The following is a 20,611-nucleotide window of genomic DNA, read 5'->3' on the forward strand; positions in this document are numbered from 1 at the left end:
GGAAAAAAAACACCCCCCCCCCCCCCCCCCTTTTTTTTTTTTTTTATCAGTGGAGTCTGGTGGCTTTGAAGAGAGCGGTATACTAATGCTCTGTGGTTAAACAAATAATCTTTAAAAATAGGTGGATCTCTGTAGGGACCATTTCCATTATGTGGTCAGACACTTGTAATAATAATCTAAGCCTGTCAGTGACAACATTTAGTGGACTAAATGTGACAGGCCGCAAAGATTACGTGGCAACCAGGCTGTTTCGCTGCCTCCAACTGCAGCGCATTTGTTCATTACTGGTCTAATTCCAAAAAATCTTGTCGCAATATGTCACACTGACCCAAAAACATGGGAAAATAAGGTCCAGGTAGAAAAATACCAAAGTTATCCTTTAAACTGTGTCATGACAAGCCCCCATAGGGCCTAGACAATGTAATCCTTGAATCTTAACGTAATTAATTTGATCCTTGAAGCGGAACTACATTGCTTCTTTGTGGATTTCCAGTTTGCAAATTGTACTTCATTCAGTGGCTTTGTTTACCACTATAAGGTCGGTGGGTCAAATCAACATAATTAGCTGCTGGTCTCTTAATGACATGGTGAGTTTTGATTTGGTTGGCAGCGTCTCTGAATTCTCATTAAATTGTGGTTGGCCATTGGAAAGCAATATGGCTTATGGTAAAAATACTGTAGCTTTAGAGTTTCTTCTTAAGGTGGCTCCCTCTGAGTCACCTCAGATATGTATGGCTGGGTTTTCTGCAATTTTATCAAAATTTCCACCACACCCAGTGTTGTCCAGCTCTGCTGGTGGGGTTACACGGACAAAATCTCTTCGACCCAATTGAAATCATTCTACATAGAGATTCCATAAGATGTACATTTACATGCCCTAAAGCATGAAATCAGAATATACATCTTTTGATATGTGCAAAGTAGTTACGGCCGCTGTCAAGCATTTAACCTGGAAATGTAACAGAAGAAGAAGACAGAATATTTCTTATTCTGTTGGCTGCATTCACATGTAATCAGCCAGAGTGTAGAAGGCAAACAGTAAAATTATGTGAGGGTGGTAGATAATAGCCTACTTGCAACGGAAGAGCAACAGTAGACAGCATTACCGTCCACAGTTAAAATATTTTAACTTTTTTAACTTTTTCCACAATGGAATTTACAACCTGATGTTACCTACCTCCCATACACAAGGGTGATCTGGACAATGAGAAGCTAATAATTTTGGTGCAACAACATATGATCAGCTTGAAATCCTACTGAGATTTTACTAGTAAAGCAGACATATAACAGGCACTAAGCACAGATTTGGGTGGAATATCAGCTAATTTAGGTTATATGGAAAGTTTGCTTTGTGTAGGCAACGCCACCACAGCAACAAATCGTCATGCGTGTTTTGCCGTCCTGCCATTCTGTCAACTGTTTGTTTTCCCGTGCCATCCAGAATTTGCTGCCTATCTGCCTGAATTTATGTGAATGCAGCGCTGTCTCCAACAAAAAAGTGGATTCACAGGCCACTTTGTTTTGCTGCAGCCATGTTTCTGTCCCTCCCATAAACTTGTTCATGTCACCTAATGTTACCCAACAAAATTGCGCAGAAAGAATCTATTTTTCTAACCAGAGACAAACAATCAGATAAAACATTTACATGGTTATTAGGTGGTGATATGTATCCTTTTGAACGGATTAATGCTTACTTACCCATTTGAAAATTCCTAACGATTGGGATGAATCGGGTCCTTATTAAGTCTTTTCTCATTGAGGTGGTTACGGAGGCATTTTTTGTTCGGATTGGGCTATTGGGAATTGGGAATATGGGTCCATGTAATACTCCCACATGGGGGGCAAAGCATGTCTTTAGAAACATCAAGATCAATATTATACGGACACATGTTAAATCAAATCAAATCAAGGTTATTTATAAAGCACATTTAAAAACACCCAAACTTGACCAAAGTAAATAACAATATTTATACATTATAGATTTAAATAAAAAATATGACAATTGAGTCAAATATATCATAAATCACATAAATCATCCAGAAATTGGCTTGAGGTTGCATCAACTGATATAGACATTTACATTAAGATATTTGTTAAAGTGGTATTTGTCGTACATACTCAAAAAAACTCGCTTTTGTTTATGCTATTCATCTAAATTTAAGCCCATTTATATAGTCTGCTGGACCACAAGGGAGCTGAACATGTAGCCTGCTGGCTAGACTGTATGTACTTTTGGTGGAAATGCTGCTTTAAGACACATATGTTTTCTAAGGCTTTTTTCTCTAATTGGTGATACACGGGTACAGACGTTTCTGAAGAAGCGAGCCTAAGAAGGGTCTGTCAGCCTTGAGCAATGGAGTGAAAACAAAAGAAATCAGGAAGGTGTTAGATAGCAGCACAGTGTGAGGAACAGTGTTTATGGAATAGGCTCTGGTTTGGCACTATTACTGTTTTTTGATTTTCTCTCTGCCTCACTGCCTTTCTCATGATCAGTTGAGGCATTTTAACTTTGCTAGGAGAGCGTTGTGATAGACAACCTTTTCTTTACAAAGCTTTTTGGATTGTAGATGGTTTTAAGGGTGTGTAAAATCCAAAGTAATTATGCTTTACAAGATTAGTAATGCCTAGGTTATATAAAATGTTGTGTATGTATGAAATATTAATTGGTGTGTGTGTCAAGTTTCCATGTTAGCATTACGCCACCACTAAGTAAACAATGTCTCCTGGAAATCAAGTTGAGATACTACTAATATGTTTGCCAAATAATGGGAATGACATAAGTCTTACTGTAAAAATCAAGATGGTCAAATATGGGTTCTGTACTGTATATGGTTAATAAAAAACTAATACTATGTATTAAATACTATACTATACTATACTTATACATTACAGTCATGCTATCAGCTCACAGCATGCTAACAAGCTCACAATTACAACATGTGGATGTGTAGCAGTCTTTGTTCGCCATTTTAGTTTGTCAAGTGTGCTAACAAATGCTAATTAACAATAAACACAATGTGCTCGTGCACAAGCTGCACAGCCCCCCTCTTTGCGCATGATCCCACTCAGTCAAGTTCAATATCTTCAGCGTGCAGCTTTAGAAGTTTTACAGACAATGAAATTAAAGAACCATCCCTCCTTTTCCGTCCCTCCTTTTCCAACATCAGCGCCTAGTACAAAGCATGTGTGTGAACATATCCTGGCTCCGCATGGAGCTACAGGCACATTATGTGTGATGCCACGGCTCTCGTATCGACGAGTGGCAAAGAGGCCTGACAAACAGTAGGGAGTATCTTTTGAGGGGGGGCAGTGGTGTAGCCTCTCTGTGAGACATTCTTGCAGCTGCATCTGAAGCCTGGGGCACTCTTCCCCGGGCTGTGAAGCATTGGAGGGGCGTCTTTGAGGAGACGAGTCGTGGTGAGAGGGACTGGGACCCTGGTGAGAATCTTGACGTGGAGAGCGAGCCCTACAGAGGATAAGGTTTCAAGGCAACCGGCTCCTTCTGCGGCTTTAAGAACTTCGGTTTGGTGGGAGGAGCCTAGCAGAGTGATACTAGCAGCAGAGAGAAATTTTGCATTATATGTTCAATTGTGACTGCTGCGTTAAGGGATCCTCAGAGTTTATAGAATTCCTCATGTCAGGACCATGAATGTCGGTACCAATTTTCTTGGCAGTCCATCTAATAGTTTCACTAAATATTGAGATATTTCACTAAAATCAGGGTTCGAGTTATAATCTGAGCTTCATGGGGGTCTCATTATAGGCCACTATCAATATTTGTCTCTCACACACATGCATACACATAAACACACACACAGCAGTCCACTACTTGCCCCATATGTCTGCGATATTGTAACAAAGTTTTAATAGCCTGAAAAATGCCATCAAAGACTATTGCTCAAGGAGAGACGCCCTTAACGTGTTATTATTTTACGCACTGCTGGCCGCCAGCACGCAGTAGCAAGCATATTATTATATGTAGCACTGTACTAATTGGAGGATGCATCAAAAAGCCAATAATGCTAAACAAATAAACAGCAGTCAATACAGAGTCTAATACAGTATAATACAACTGAGTTTTGGGTCGCTCAACCTGTTCGGTCAAAACTGTACGCACGTGGGTGATGGTGGAGAAGTGCAGCCATCCTGTCAGTCATGCGGTGCGCAGCGTAGTTCATTAGGAAAATAGTTAATTTAAGTCTCTTTATCTGTTTAATGTAAATAATAATACGTATTAATTACAATGAAAATTTATTCAAGGATATAAACAGAATTTCTAGGACATGGCTGCATCTAGATAACCAAAATTGCTATTGCTAAAAACTAAAATGAATTGCTGAAAACTGCTTAGAACCATGAAGTCAAGAAGTGGCTGGCAATACATTATAGATATGTGTTGTGTTGTTAATATAAAACATAAAAACTAATAAAAACTTACAGCCTTCAAGCCACTAAATAAGTGAATGTATTGTTTTGGATTTTTGAAGAATTGTATTAGAAAACACAAATATACAGAAAGACAGATATTTTGAAGTAATTAATTTACTTCAAGAGGAAGAAAATCTGCTATAGCCTACTGTTAAAGATTAAACGTGAACTTTCATTTGTGTTGAAATGCAGTTTGCTACCAACAGCAGATACTTGTAGTTATTCTTCTTGACCCTCATTGATATTTTATTGCAAAGGTGCATTCAAGTCTGGGAAACTGCAATTATGATCAAAGCAGCTGAAGAAAATTAACATTTTACTGACACTGCCGCATAAAATGAACAGAAAGCTACTACTTGAAGAAAAATTTGAAAACAACTTTGGGGTACATGCCTTTCATTAATTGCCAGTTGTAACAGTGTTGATTCAGCCTTCTGTTACACTGTAATTTTCACTGGTGCCATGCAGTTTATTTTATCAGGGGTGCTCATTTCCAACAACCAACATGGATCTTGTTGTAGCTGCCGAAGGCACAAGTACTGCATCAGCACCATCCTAATCCCAGAAAGCTATCATTTGTATGCCACGTGGAGGTGCACCTGTTTGGGGAGCTGGGTTCCTTGCTGACGCTGACAGTTCTTCAGTGCAGCCTGGTCTGGGGTTCAAAGGGCAGCCCATCTCTCCTCTGGCTTGACTTGTGCAGATTAAGTTGGCTTCCCGTCGCTCTCTGGCTGTAGCTCGTTATCATTGGCGGCTGTTGGAGCTCCGTCCTCACAGAGCCACAGCAAGACAGCACGGCAAGCCTTCCATGTTAATTACTGAATGTGCAGACCTGAGCAGTTCTGAATACATAAAATGACAGTCCATGAGATCTTTACTTGAAGTTAAAGAACATATCAGTTATTTGTCTGATGTTATTCAGTCCATATTGTAAGAAGCAAATTAGACGGCACCTGTTTTCCATGAGTGCTCAGTATCTGTCTCACATTCCACTGACTCCCTGTGTCTTTTAGAATAGATTTTCAAGCCCTGCTCACGGTTCCTCTGTGCATCACACATTGTCAATCATTTTATGTCTACTCACATACCCTGAGGTCCTCTGCAGCATTCCTTCTAAGTGTCCCCAAAATTACCACAAAGAAAATGGGAAATGCTGCTTTTATTGCATTTGCCTCCAGGGTGTGGAGCTTCAATTTATCAGAGAGGCACTTTTAGAAACCATTTAGGAACATTCTGATACTGTTTTTGGAAATCTTTATTCTACACCCTGTTTATGTATTGTTTAAATGTATTTGTATTTATTGCATCCATCAGAGCAGGGGCGTTCCTCTCAAACTTCAAGAAACTCTTGAAAACTCATCAAGAACACTTTTTCTCTTGTAACACCTCTAACCTGTAACATGGACTTCCTGTGCTCTTCTTCTTCTATCCCCTTACAATCCTCTTGTATTGATTGCACTTTTTTTGTTAGCTCTCACTTCTTTCCCTAGATATTTACTCCATTGTGATGCCATCCGTGCTATTAGCGCTTACTATTATTTATTGCTGCCCTTACTAGTATGTATTGTCAGTTGTAGATCTCGTGCTGTATTGATGCTTTATTGATGCTTGTATGTTGTTCCTCAAATGTAAGTCGCTTTGGATAAAAGCGTCTGCCAAATGAGCAAATGTAATGTAATGCACCTCATAAATGTGAGACCAATATTCACTTTTAGTTATGATTTGGAAAAACATCAAAATGATGAAAATACCCAGGGCTATAGACTGCTAGATACCCCACTTTCCACATGATCTACTCCTTTGGTGGATGCCCAGAACGGCATTATCACCTCATGTTGTGCTAGGCAGGTAGCATACAGTTGGCACTGAAAATGAATGGGCTGAAAGAAACATATCAGCTGCAACAATTTTGCTTGGGATTGTCGCAACTTACGTCACAATAATTTGAAAGATGCTAAAACTATTTAAATGCTCTTCACATAGGGACTTAATTGTGTCTAAGAAGCCATTCTTTTTCACATTTGTAGCAAGCACACAGCAGGTGTATAGCTACAATTGAGAGAGGCGCAGGCAGGAGTTTTATGCTGCTATTTTAAAGCTTCTCTTATTTCCTCTTGAGAGACGAGTGTAGGTGTGAACCCTTTGTGACTGGATGCTTGGGACTGACTATGGGTAGAGCTTTGCTGACATAGCCACTGATCTAATACCAACACCTGATCATAATTAGTCTGACAACCTAGTGATGTGGCTGGTCTTAAAATATATAGTTAGCTGAGGATATGCTGACTCTTGCCCTCACACAGTAACACTGGTTACTACTGTAGGTAGTGCTATTTGTGTTTGCAGCTTACATCAGAGCAGATAAACACACATTAATTATTTAATTAATTGCTCTGTATTTGTGGTTTTGGATAATAATAATGAATAATAAATTATACATTTCATCCCCAAACTCTTTATATGCTCAGTATCAGTCTTACTTCAGCCCCACGCACACTGCCTTTTGATTGCTGTCAAATCAAAAGCTTGACATGCCTTGTTACAGTTGCTAAGCTATGACTGCAGTCAATGGAACTGAATAAACATATTATAAGGTTTTATAAGCAAAGTGTCATTCATTTTAATCGAAAGGCTTGACGTAAATGCAGCATTAACCAAACGAGCCAGAATAACAAATGTTTACAGTAAAGAAAATCTGTGGTAATGATTTACTTACTGTATGTAAGTAGGTGTTATGAAAGAAGCAAAGAATGAGACCCTGCTCTCCCAACAAAGTAGACTTCATCCTTTACAGTATTTAATCACTGAAACACTCCCTCTGCAGAATGCTCTTCTTTACCGACTATGGGAATGTGGCCAAGGTGGAGCGCTGCAACATGGATGGCACCAACCGGACCCGGCTGGTGGATTATAAAATTGAGCAGCCCACTGCTGTGGCATTAGACGTGGTCAAGAAGCTGGTGTACTGGGCAGACGCCTACCTGGATTACATCGATGTGGTGGATTACCATGGCAGAAACAGGCACACCATTATCCATGGGAGCCAAGTGAGTGTTACTTTCACTGTAAGCGCTGCTTTTTGTCTTCCATGAGCTCCACATCATAAGGATCCACTATGGACAGATGTCAGTGTGAATCTGAACAGACAATTGGCTTCTCTTATCAGTACGTTCTCCCTCTTCATTTGAGAGACTCCAAATTGATACATGAGAGGGGGTTTCTAATTTTCTGATTTAGGGCACCGTGCTTTATCACTGCAAGACAGGTGGTATATTCACTGCTTGTTGTTTTAATTCACTCTTCATTTTCACAGAACAGATATTTTGAATGGGGTATAGGTGGCTTATTAAATAGAAGGAATTGAGGCACAAGTGGGGCTGTCTTCCAAATGAGCATATCAATAGTCTCTTTCCTGTAGTACACTTTTAAGGCCTTTCATCACAGATTATGACTATTCATTAAAACACCCTTTCAAGCAAGTTGGACTAGATTGTCACCTTTTATGAGGAAAGAAAAACCTGCATTTCAAGCTTTTTATTATGTATGCAGGTGTTCTTTGCATAATTTTGCCTCCTCCATTAACTTGTGGCCTCATTAGATAGAGAACCTTCACGTCACTGCATCTACATGACAAAGGCCATACAGCTCCTTTCTACATCTTTTCCATGGACTGTATACAGGTCTTTTCTGTCATAGTCAATGGTATCAGTGGTCACAAGTTACAATTTATCTCACAGTTTTACTCACCACATTGTTATGCAATTTTATACGTTTTATATTATCCAAATATAGTTGAGTACATTGAGGTTTTTTTTCATATTTTACTTTTTCACGTTTGAAGCTGATCATACTTGAAAATTATCTGTATATTTTAAGTCAATCCCCTAACATTTCTTTCAATTTCCTTACAATTAAAATGACATTTCCAAAAAATCTTCTCAAAATATCCTCCATTTATCCCTCTTATGCGTTTGATGAATCTTGTTGATTATTTAATCATATTCAATCCAGCAAGTAAAAAATAGCATGCTTTACATATGCTTTAGGTAAATATGCAAGTACAGTATATGCACACCTTTTTAAGTAGGTGTAGAGGCCAAATTCCATAGAGAGAGATGGTTGAGTGGTTTGTTTGTTATTTATTTATTTATTGTGATGCATGTTTCTTGGTGCCCCTGATTTTAAGGTGTGACCCAGTGAGCTCAAGTATACTTCCTGTGATCACAGCTCATCCAGCCATGTCGCTTTGAAGCCATGGAGACTGTTTTGTCAGGGCCACTGGCCTCCCTGTGGAGGCTGGAGCTTTTGACCCCGATTGGGCTGCCAAATGTACAGACAGCCCTACCACCCTCTCCCACCCGCCTCATGCTTGCTGCATGATTAAAGATAAAAGTCCTCTAATTTATTTTTGGTGTTGTTTTCTTTGTGTCCCTCCTGCAGTTTACTTATTTTTGGTTTCGGGGATGATGTTAAAAAAACCCACCATGGATCTCCTTGTTTTTCAGGTGTCGTACATTTATGCATTAGCTGTGTTTGAGGACTACCTCTATGCTACCCACTCTGACCCATCCAAAGGGAGTTCCGCTGTGGAGCTGCTGCAGATCCACAGGTTCAACATCACAGCAGAGAGCAGGACAACAGCCAGCCTGGGGAATACTAGAAGACTCCGTGTTTACCACAAACTCACTCAGCCAAAAGGTAAAGAACATTTTAACTGTATAGGTTAACATGTGCAAGTATGTGTCAGAGTCTTCCCGATCTTGCGACTCACAAGCTAGAACCTGTGTTTGTACACAAAGAGGAGGCTTTATTGGTTGTTTAGGTTGTTTTCTCTGTCCTTTCTGATTTTGTCCACAGTCAAGAGTCACGCATGTGAAATAGTTTCATATGGAAAGCCAGGTGGATGTTCCCATATCTGCCTTCTGAGTGGCAGCTACAAGTCCAGAACCTGCCGCTGTCGTACTGGCTACAGCCTGGGCTCTGATGGACAGTCGTGTAAAAGTGAGTACATATTTTGTCTTTGATGTGAATAGCTGCATCATTGTGTATTTGAGTACATATCATATATATCCTGTAAAACAGTCATGCTTTTATTGCATAAAAACCCAGTTTTAAAGAATTGTGATTGGCAGTGCTTGCAGTTCTTCACAACAAGAATCCTGACTTGTGCCTGAAAAGGACGTTCCGCATTGGTGCTCTTTTAGATATTGATATGTGCCTGTAAAGGTAATGTGTCATAAGGGTGTGCCACACATGACTCGGCCCTACACTGACAATAATAAACATAATTGCTTGTGGACACAGACCCATTTGAAAGTGATGCTCCGCTATCGACCTACTGTGATTGATTATTGCCATAATGAGGTCTTAAGTTTGTCTGCATTTGTTGGCTGGTCAGATCAATTTGCTGGACATTGTGTAGATGACAATAAAAGCAGAAGATCAAATTGATGACACAATTTGATGGCCCACCACTTTTCGATCGGGGTAACGAAGCATCGGGAGGCTTGGCATGACACATTTGATTTATTCCCCCCTCATACATGTTCTGATGACACCAGCTATCTCTCTCTTGCTCGCGCTTTCTCCCTCCCTAAGCATAATGATATTCGGTGCTAAATGATAGTGCTTCTTCATATAGCAGTCACCGTGGGGTTTGATATCTGGGACTTTTGCAATGCTTAATTGTCTCCTGGGTAGTTGGTCTCTCCCTCAGAAAATGATAAATTGAAGTGAGGTATGTGTGGTCCTCACCCCCAGCATCCCAGTCTCTTGGGTAGGGGCTGAGAGCGAGGAGGGGTCTGCTTCTTTCACTGGAAGCCCTCCTTCATTCCTCCTCTTGCCTCTCAGGAGGATCCCAAAGGGTTCGGGAACATACAGCCCCCTGAGTGGCTGGCGGGCCGCCGAGGAGTTGCCTCAGCTTTCTAGGCCTCGTTGTTTGCCTTTCTACCCAGACACCATGTTATTTTAGATCAGAAGCAGCGTTCACAGCCAAGATAAGTATTGCCATTGTCTGTTTGCTCAAGCATTTTCCTTGCGCTATTGTCAAGGCAGCTTTGTAGCAGGGGCATGATTGAAGGGGAAGAGTATAGTCATTGGCACAGATTACTCACTCCATTAAAGTGAATGGATGACACTGGCTCTGGCTCATAGATAAGAACAATGTGACCGATAAGAGGGTTTAATGCTGGGATCAGCATTGATGAATTAGACCAATTAATTGACAGTAATAGTAAAAAAGGGTCCGTCCTTTCTTGCCTTGTAGAGCCCAAAAACGATCTCTTCCTGTTCTACGGTAAGGGGCGTCCCGGAGTCATCCGAGGCCTGGATATGAATATCAAGTCCAGCGATGAGCACATGGTGCCAATCGAGGACCTGGTCAACCCTCGAGCCATCGACTACTACGCAGAATTGGGACACATCTACTTTGCTGACACAACCAGTTTCCTTATTGGGCGACAAAAAATAGATGGAAACAGCCGAGAGACGATACTCAAAGATGGTGGGTGTGAATGCTTTTTTTTTTGGACATTAATGTAAGCTTAAAGCCATTTCAAACATTCTTAATCTAGTCAAAACACAATCTGAACATAGTTAAAATGTACTACTAATGTCTTTGTACCTTGTCTATAGAAAAAAATATTTATACAAACAACATATTGCGAATGATAAAGCACCATATATTGCAATGAGTTCTGTGCTGCTGATTCTGTTGTAGAACTTGACAATGTTGAAGGAATCTCAGTGGACTGGATTGGGAATAACTTGTACTGGACCAACGATGGCTACAGGAAGACAATCAGCGTTGCCAGACTGGAGAGAGCCTCCCAGACCAGGAAGACTCTGTTGGAAGGGAATATGTCACACCCCCGGGCCATTGTGGTTGACCCTCTTAACAGGTTAGGAAGAGAAAAAACCCCCACTGTTAATTGTGTTATATGAAAGACCGACTTGAATAATCCTAAAGCCAGTAGCCGTTCCAAGCAAAAAATGCTTGTAACAGGTAGAAAAATAATAACTTGAGTATGGGTGAAATGAACTAGTCACATGCAGTCTGTGGATGAATAAGGTTAAAAAAAGAAAGAAAAATAATGTCTCCTTTTTGCTGTCTTTGTTCTGTTATCTTTACCAGTGTAATTTCTGTCAGCCCAGTCAGTGAGAAAAACAATTATCTTGCCACTCATGTCTTTGAATGGGGTTTGGAAATTTTCTCAAAATGAAAAGGTTGCCTGCTATGCTTTACTAGTGTGTTGCATGGAAGGTCAATTACTGAGATCCCGCATCTAGTTATATCTTGCTTAAATTAAAACAAAGAAACACATGCTACATATATGTATTCCCCCTGACCATTGTGTGCCCACATAGTTCCCTTGATTATGCCTACATGTATACAGCTTATGCCAGCAGTCGGCTTAGTCAGCTACCACTACATGCACATCTCTGTGTTTACCTGAGTTTTTTAATATAAAACATAATAAGCATAGTAAAGCATAGAATAGACAGCTGGAAGGATCTAAAAAAACAAAATTTTACTTGACAAATTGAGATTACATGTAAATCATTAAATTGCCGTATGTGCAGTGGCAGTCATCGTGTTTGTTTTTTCATCTGTATTTTTTTTTCTGGAGATGCCAGTGTAGGTATTTTATATCAGTTTTTTTACAGCCAGGTTTCAAGTACAACCGATGTTGTCTATGAACCAAGTAGTAGGACAAAAGTTATTTAAAGGGAGAATATTTCTGTGGTGTGCCATGGGATGATTTATGGTATCCATATTTCTGATAGTGGATCTAGCCTTGTTGCTGTGAAGACATAAAGTACATTATGATTCTAGTTAGCAAAGACCATTGGGCCTTTTTGTAGATATAAATATCACGTTGCTTCAAATGTTAATCCTGAAGATCATCTGTTTTAGCAGACATCTGCTTTGACAGATGCTCACATCATGTGCCTTTCAAAAGAAAACATGTAAATGTGCAGGGCATAGTCTGCCACCCCCAAGTAAACCAGTATGGTTAAGCTGAGAGAACATCTGCTGTTTTAATGGGTACAGGGTTGTTACAGGATGTTTTTGGAGAAAGAAAATGGTGGCTCATCTTGTTGTCCAAATCTAAACCGCAGCTACCAGCTACTAGCTATTTCTCCACAGCCACATGTATCATCTCCTTCACATTCCTGTATGAATTTATAAATGCAGGACCCAAGCCAGCAGAGATGGTATTTAACATATAGAGGAGATGCTGCAAAACTCAAATTCATTGAGTGTCTTAAGGGTCTTAAGGATTAACACTTTAAGGCTTAAATCGTGTTAACACACACCAAATCCATAGCAGTTAGAGATTAGTTTTCAAGCCTCAAGTGGGTTCCTCCAAACAATTTGGCATATACAGCTGTTCCACTGCTATGGGCACATAAACCAGACTAAAACCCCAAACTTATTCCTACTTGGTTTTAATTTTCCTTTATCAATACCTTTCTATTCTAGTTCTAAATAACAATCATGTCTGCTATTGGCTTTTTCCTACTAGTGTTCCTACTTGTTCTCTATAAATGATAACTATGACACTGATTCAAACTTTCCAACACAAGTCACATTCATGTTACAGTGGTGCAGACTGGATATAAAAGAAAATTGATATTTATCATATTGATAAAACCACACTGATTTTAAAACAAAGTCTTTGCCTATGCCTAATGTAAAGGAAACAAATAAATTGCAACAACTGTGGTGTGAACGCAGCCCCTTACGGATGTACCACATGAGCAGTGTTGGGGGCGGGGAATATTATATCACTTCTCTTTATAAGGATTAATGACTTTACTCTGACCCTCCCACTGTCATCGAAAAACATTAGGGAAGCTAGTTTTGGGCTTCTGAGGGAGCGTTCAGCCTGGACCTGACAGTGCTTTGATCTCTATCTGCTCTGCTGGAAGGGTCTCTTCCAGGTAAAATGGATGCACCCCTCCAACTGATTTCTTGACTTCAGTCTTGCAACCTTATTTTCTGCCCTGTTTGCTACCTTTAGTCTGTGTTGCAATGATAAGGACTATTAGTGTCAACATAACAGTGTCATGCCTCTATGTTTTTGCTACATCAGGAATCTCATTCATCTATTCACAAAAAAATCAAAATAACTGGTGGTGCTTTACTCAGCTTCGTTCAGCTTTTATGAGTGTGTGTGTGGTCACTTGCAACTTTAATTTGTGGTTTTACTGTGTGCACTACACTCCATTGCAATTCATTGTTCCTTTTTTGTCTTTTTTTCACCATTCCCATTTTCCAATTTTAAGTGTATTTATGGAACACATTTCATGTTAAGTAGCTCTGAAGATAGACCAACAGATTGTATTAAATAAAAATATGGCTGCAACTAATAATTATTTTTATTTTCTTTTAATCTACAGGTTATTTTTCTTGATTAATTGACAATGGTTTGGGAAGCCCAGTCCAAGGTCTGTTGCTTTGTCCAACTAAAACTACAAACCCCAAAGATATTCAGATTACTATCACAGAAGAGAGAGAAAACCAGAAAATATTCACATTTGAGAAGTTGCATGAAAATTACTTATTAAATAATGAATAGATTATCAAAATGGCTGCTGATTCCTGTCAATTGACTAATTCATTATTTAACTAATCATTGCAGCTCTAAATGAAAATATGAGTCTTTAGTATTTACATTTTTCCACTGCACAGTGTCCATCAGTCCATCTAACGTGGTGTCGGATATGTATGTCTGTGTGCATGTAGGTGTGTGTGTGCGCGTGTGTGCGTCTGCATGTGAGTGTGGAGCATCGCTGAATAATTCACGAGGTCGTAAAGATGACAGACAGAGGGAGTCTTCATACACCTCCGTATCCCATTCTGTTTCATCTTCCCTTAGCCAGCCCTCTATCATTGATGAGAAACAGGGGGGCACATGGCTCAGTCAGCAACACTCAAACAGAGCAAATCTCCTGGGCATGGTTACTAGAGAACAGATCACGTCAAATCGTTGACCCAATCATGTTTCAAATACCACAGGCCCACTGAGAGTTGCATTCTCGGCATACACAAGATACACTGAAAAGTCTTTTTTATTTAATTTATTTGTTTAGTTTTTTTTGGTGGGGAATATGAGACTTCTTACTTTGCCTTGATGTGCAGTCAAGCAGCACTTAAACTTGATAAGCCTGAATAATTTCTTAGGCTACAATGCACTCTATTTTGACTGCCATGGATGTCTGATTATCCGGTTTTACATATGGGAAAACTGGTTTCTGGTTTATTCCCATTTCTGTCGGGAACACACTTGTCATAATGTTAAAACTGGTTTTCTTAACTAATGGTTATACGGTTGTATTTGACAGTAAAGGCTGTGTTCTCTATATTGTTCCCAGTATGAATCAAAGCAGCATTTGATAGATTCACTGGGGAAACACAGTCATGCCTTCCCATGGGTGTGCAGAACAGAACCAGCGAGACAAGATGTGGAATAAATCTTTTGAGAGAAGCCTACAGAAGCATGCTTTCACATGTGTTGATAAGAAATCAAAGCAGGAGAAGGCTGCTGCAGGGTACAGCTGAAATGAACTTAGTTATAGTTTGAATGTTCAATGTTTGGATCTCATGATCTACTCATCTGGACCGACTGACAGATCCTGACTGGACTAAAGCAATGCCTTCTTCTTATGTCAGTTTGTTGGTGCAGTAATTGTGTGTATTTGTGTGTATGGTAGCTGGATGTACTGGACAGACTGGGAAGAGGATGAGGTCAATGACAGCATAGGGCGGATAGAGAAAGCCTGGATGGATGGATCCAACCGCCGCATATTCGTCACCTCCAACATGTTGTGGCCCAACGGTCTGACACTGGACCACAGCACCAGTACCATGTACTGGTGTGATGCCTACTATGATCACATCGAGAAAATTCATCTCAATGGGACAGGAAGAATGGTGAGTTTTAATATGTAAAGATCACGCTGAATATTTATATGATGTAGAAACATATAACCACAGGTAACAAGAATCCTGTTACCTGTGGTTCTGGTAGACTTGAGTATTAGTCTGCTTGTGAGATTTTTATAGGGGGACAGAGGTTGGAATTTAAGAGCCCAACTGAATAAACAACACTGAATAAATATCTTCATTTAAATGTATTAGTTTTATTGTGTCAACACAACAAAGTGGTTTTACACCCCAAAAATAAAGTCACCAAAAACAGAAAACAAAAGAAAAAATATAAAATTCTGTTTATTTCCTTTATTTTGTATTTCACGAATGCTTAGTTAATTAAGTTGAAATGAACTGGCTGGTGTTTTGCTGTCAGATCAACAATTCAATGTTAAATCAGTGGTTGAATTTGTAGTTTCAGATCAATAGTATATGATAATTTCAGTGTCCAAAACTGGTATTTTAGCAATGATACAATGTTAATCTGCAAAGCAGTGAAATGACGGAAAACTGCTCCCCAACAAGACAGCCCTTCATACCCAACTGCTCCTGTCAGCCGTAGTTATACTGGCATATTAAGCTAATGAATTATTTGCAAATGCTATTTAATCAATGCCAAGATTCCAGCAAACATTATTACAAGCAGACAGCACCACACGAATAAATGTGTGCAACGAAATTGAATCACATTCATCATATACTGTGATCAAATAATTTCTAAGCCCATATTCAAACAGCTAGAACCCTGTTTGAGATGATTGATTTTTTTTGTTGCTGATGGTGTCTTTCCGTAGCCTTCCTAATCTTTTGATTACACTGCATGTTTGCTTTATGTTCCAGGTGGTGTACAATGGAAAAGAGCTGAACCATCCGTTCGGAATCTCTCATTATCGTAATTTCATCTTTTGGACGGAGTACATGAATGCTTCGGTCTTCCAGCTGGACTTGTCCACCGGTGATGTCACTCTGCTGCGGAGTGAGAGACCGCCACTATTTGGCCTGCGTGTCTATGACGCACAGAGTCAGCAAGGTTGGCTTCTTTTCCTTCATTTACTCCTCATCCAGTGCCACTGAACCAGAGCTTCCATAACAGAGAAAGTGGCTGTTTCGCACTGAAAATAGAACCACTTTGTGTTGTGTGTCCGGGCATCTGTATCCCCTGTACGAAATTCTGTAATGGAGAGCACTTTTTATATAAAAAGTGCTCTCCATTACAGAATTTCGTACAGGGGATACAAATGCCCGTATGTGTGTGTGTGTATATATATATATATATATATATATATATATATATATATATATATATATATATATATATATATATATATATATATATATATATATATATGTGTGTGTTTAGAGAGAGAGAGAATTTGCACGTCTGCCTATTGGTGTCAAATTTCATGGCGTAAACTAGTGCATTGATCAACAGTGACAGTGACTTTAAAATCACTTGGGGCTTCACTCTGTGAAGTTAAATAAGGTGACCAAGGTTTGGAGGGGTTTGCTCAAAAAAAACAAAACAAATGATGATGGATTTATGCTGTTAGAAAGCTGAAAGGGACTCTTCAGGAGAGAGGTCAGATATGGCTGACTGTGGAGAACTGCATTGGCCCTCAGAGAAGGCTTTTCTTTTGTTATTCCATAATAGGCAAGTAACAGTGCTCACACTCCCACTCCACAAACAGGGAGGTTGACACTATTGTTCTAAATGTAGAAAAATATAATTTTAAACAGTCCTGTGTTGTCATTTCAGACTCGAGACATACATTTGTTTCATTCTCAAGACAATGATTTCCATACAACAACTTCAAAGCCATGGATTTTGAGTAAGAAAGTGCCATGCCACCTATATGATGCAGATGAATGGTTGGCTACTGCATGCACAGCCTGGTTCACACCATACAGGGGATTTTTGCTGGACATTTCTCCATTGTTCATGTCACTGAAAAGATTAATTGGCTGTCCAGTCCTCTGAGTATTACTGATTGGCTCTTACAAAACCAAAAGCTTTATCTCATTGGCTCAGGCTCTGTCTTTGGGCTCCGTGTTAAATAAAAGTGACAAAGGTGTCTCATGCCTTAACTTTATATGTGACAGTATTTTTTTTTCCTTTGGAGAATGTCAGCTTTGTCCGGAAAGACAAATTATTCCTCCAAGAAGGATAAAAATGTCAAATGTCTCTTACCCACAGTGTTCCCAATAATTCACTTGACATGTGGTTTTAGGTCATGTGGCATACACCTGGCGTGTCTCTCCAAGACAGGTAATGAGTTTTGTATCAATGGGATTACTTTTTTTGCAGGGTTTAAAGTGACTCCTGAACTTCTGCTGTTTACTGTTCAAAGGGAAAATAGACAAAACAACAACAGAAACCCATGGCACTTAACCTGGCCTTTTAGAAAAAATATATATCTTATATATAGCTTTAAATGAGCAAACCTTATTTGGGATCTATTTCTCCAGGTGACAACGCATGCAGTGTGAATTATGGGGGCTGCGGTACCCTCTGCCTTGCCATCCCAGGAGGCAGAGTGTGTGCCTGTGCTGACAACCAGGTTCTGGAGAAGAACAATGTCACCTGTGCAGGTAGGAGGACATGATGAATCAGACAGGGTAAGAAGCCTAAGATCATCCTGACCCAGTATACTGTTATCCTGACTCCAGGATGGGACAAAGATCAAATAGTATCTTTATCCATTCACATGCAATTCTGCTAATAAACAAATAAATACAGGTGGGAAATTATCCTAGTGGGTTTCCAGAAATATAAGCCAACTCCCAGTAGGTACACACAGGGTCATGAGACATTATTAACATGTTTTGTGTGCTATTATGGCTATGCCAGTAATTTCCCCTAAACACATACTTCATAGGAAGTCTCTGGTTGATTTTGGTCTCACCACTGTTTCTCTCCCAGAATCCTCCAGCAGTGGTTTAGAACCACAGCGATGTAAAAGCGATGAGTTCCAGTGCCATAATCATCGCTGCATTCGAGCCGCATGGAAGTGTGATGGAGATGACGACTGTCTGGATGGAAGTGATGAGGAGACCCACAGCTGCTGTGAGGATCTTGAAAATTTGTCTGCACTGCAAGCCAACACACTGCATGCAAACACTCAAATACATTGTATGTACAGATACTGCACACTTACATGCACTTACAAGCTCCAAGCTAAAAAAAAGTACAAGCTTTTTAAGGCTGATTCTCTCTTGCTGTCAACTCCTATGTTCCTAAATGCCACTGGAGTAGGGGTGAAATGTGTTCCGCCTTCACACTGCTGTCTCCTCTTTTGCTCTCGCTGAAGTGGTTTTGCTCTTTAACAAATCAGTCAGATAAACACCATGTTAGACGCTTGGATGCTTGTCCATTATTTTTTCTTAAAGCAAAGTATCATAATCTAATTTGAAATAGATGAATGTGGATGCCAGCTATATTAAAGGTAAAGTTACGTTTTAAGGTAAAGTTTTGTTTAAGTAATTGCAAGTGCTCTATAACAAATTTAGTCTCTCATTGTCATAAGCCAGAGGAATTTCACTTCTCACAAACCGTCATTTAACTTTGCAACACAATGCAAATCTGATTCAGACCATCGAAATGTTGCATGTGGCAAGACACAAGATGATTACAGAACTCCTCTGATCAAAACACTGGTCTCAGTCAAGCACGGTCTTCCAGCATCTGGCATTGAGAAATGTCTGAACACCATCACCATCAACAGTGGTGGTGCTATTAGGTATTATGAATTATGTTGTCTCAAAATCAAAGGTAATTTATCATGCAGATACAATGTCACAGTATCCCGGAACTACCTAGATATTTGCTCACTTTAATGTAGGATGGTCTATGAGTGGCTAGGCTTAATGACTTTTAGTGTTCCATGTATAATAACATTTAAATGACATAATTGAAAAGACAATAAGGAGCTTGGCTGCTAGTTTCCGTCAAGTATATTTAAATTTATATTATATTATTATTGTATTTTGTTATCATATAAAAGGGGCTTTATATCAACAAAACATCATGGCACTAAAACCACATAACAAATACTACTAATACTTAAGACCGTTCATGTTACAGAGGCTCTTAATACTTATTCTCAAGGACAAACCACCAAGGAGAGAATGTGAGATTCTCCTGTAAAATGGTTTGCTGGTCTATCAGTGCAAGATTAGTTGAGCTGTGGACTCAATGAAATCCCACTAAGAAGCTATGAATGTACTCTATATAAGCATGGAACTTTTTCCCCCTTACGGCTTTTCTTTGTGAAAGCCCATTTCAGCTACCTTGGCTGACATTTAAAATATAATGTTTTATAATATTAAATTAGGCTATGTGAGATATTTTTCATTAAAAAAATTGTATACTCTTTTTTTTTTTTCATGTAACAGCTGCAAGGTCGTAGACTGACTTTTTTTTCCTGCCATTTGAACTCTTTGCAGACAATCACACATGCCCCATTGATCAGTTTAAATGCAGTAACAATCGCTGCATTCCCAAAAGATGGCTTTGCGATGGGACAAATGACTGTGGCAACAATGAGGATGAGGCCAACACTACATGCTCAGGTAAGTACCATTTTTATGTTATGTTTGTCTTTGATTCACTATAGCTTTGGCTGTAGTCGGATAATTTTTCGATTATATAACCTGCGAGTAAAAGATGATTTTCTGTGATTTGAGCAATTTGGCAAAATCTGTCATCCGGTATCATTGTTTCTCTTTGCTGATTGATTTTCAGTCTGTTGCTTTATAACAGATATTTTATCAATGAATCCTGAAGTCTATTTTTTTAAATAGTGATATCAGAGCCACATATCTGTGTTTCTGGATTGCTCAGTTGATTAATGTACTTTTGTATTTAATTTTGTTTTCATTTTAATTTTGTAATAGCTTTTAATCAAGCATTTGTAGATAATAAGAATTAAAGACTGAACGACTCTCTCATCATCATACTGTAAGGCATTAAAACCTCTTAACATCTTTTGATAAATTTCTCTCACTTCAGATGTGCTTTGTTTAAGTCTTGAACAGAGGTGTCCTGTGTTGTCAAGGCAGGCATCACCATTATACCTTGCAGCTCTGGAGTAGCTTCAGTACAGTGCAATCAATCTCATTGTGTGAGAGCGCTCTCCAGTATCAAAGAACTGTAACACCTACGGGAGGCAGCTGTGTGTCAGGAATACTTGCAGTATATCACATTGCCTCCCATGTCCTCAATGGTGCCTCTCAGGAGCTTTTTTTTTC

At 39.4% G+C, this 20,611-nt stretch overlaps 1 protein-coding gene across 1 annotated transcript in view; it reads left to right on the top strand.

The window, feature by feature from the left end:
- Positions 1–20,611, top strand: part of lrp1bb (low density lipoprotein receptor-related protein 1Bb) — a 288,718-nt gene that overhangs the window by 123,756 nt on the left and 144,351 nt on the right. Inside the window, exons 8-17 of the mRNA XM_046053790.1 lie at positions 7,253–7,475; positions 8,934–9,126; positions 9,286–9,429; positions 10,694–10,930; positions 11,147–11,327; positions 15,148–15,367; positions 16,205–16,394; positions 17,831–17,953; positions 18,285–18,428; positions 19,808–19,933. Coding sequence (XP_045909746.1) covers positions 7,253–7,475; positions 8,934–9,126; positions 9,286–9,429; positions 10,694–10,930; positions 11,147–11,327; positions 15,148–15,367; positions 16,205–16,394; positions 17,831–17,953; positions 18,285–18,428; positions 19,808–19,933 — 1,781 coding nt within the window. The remainder of the gene's footprint in view (positions 1–7,252; positions 7,476–8,933; positions 9,127–9,285; positions 9,430–10,693; positions 10,931–11,146; positions 11,328–15,147; positions 15,368–16,204; positions 16,395–17,830; positions 17,954–18,284; positions 18,429–19,807; positions 19,934–20,611) is intronic.

Source organism: Micropterus dolomieu, linkage group LG07, assembly GCF_021292245.1.
Source record: "Micropterus dolomieu isolate WLL.071019.BEF.003 ecotype Adirondacks linkage group LG07, ASM2129224v1, whole genome shotgun sequence".
In the NCBI taxonomy this organism is placed as follows: domain Eukaryota; kingdom Metazoa; phylum Chordata; class Actinopteri; order Centrarchiformes; family Centrarchidae; genus Micropterus; species Micropterus dolomieu.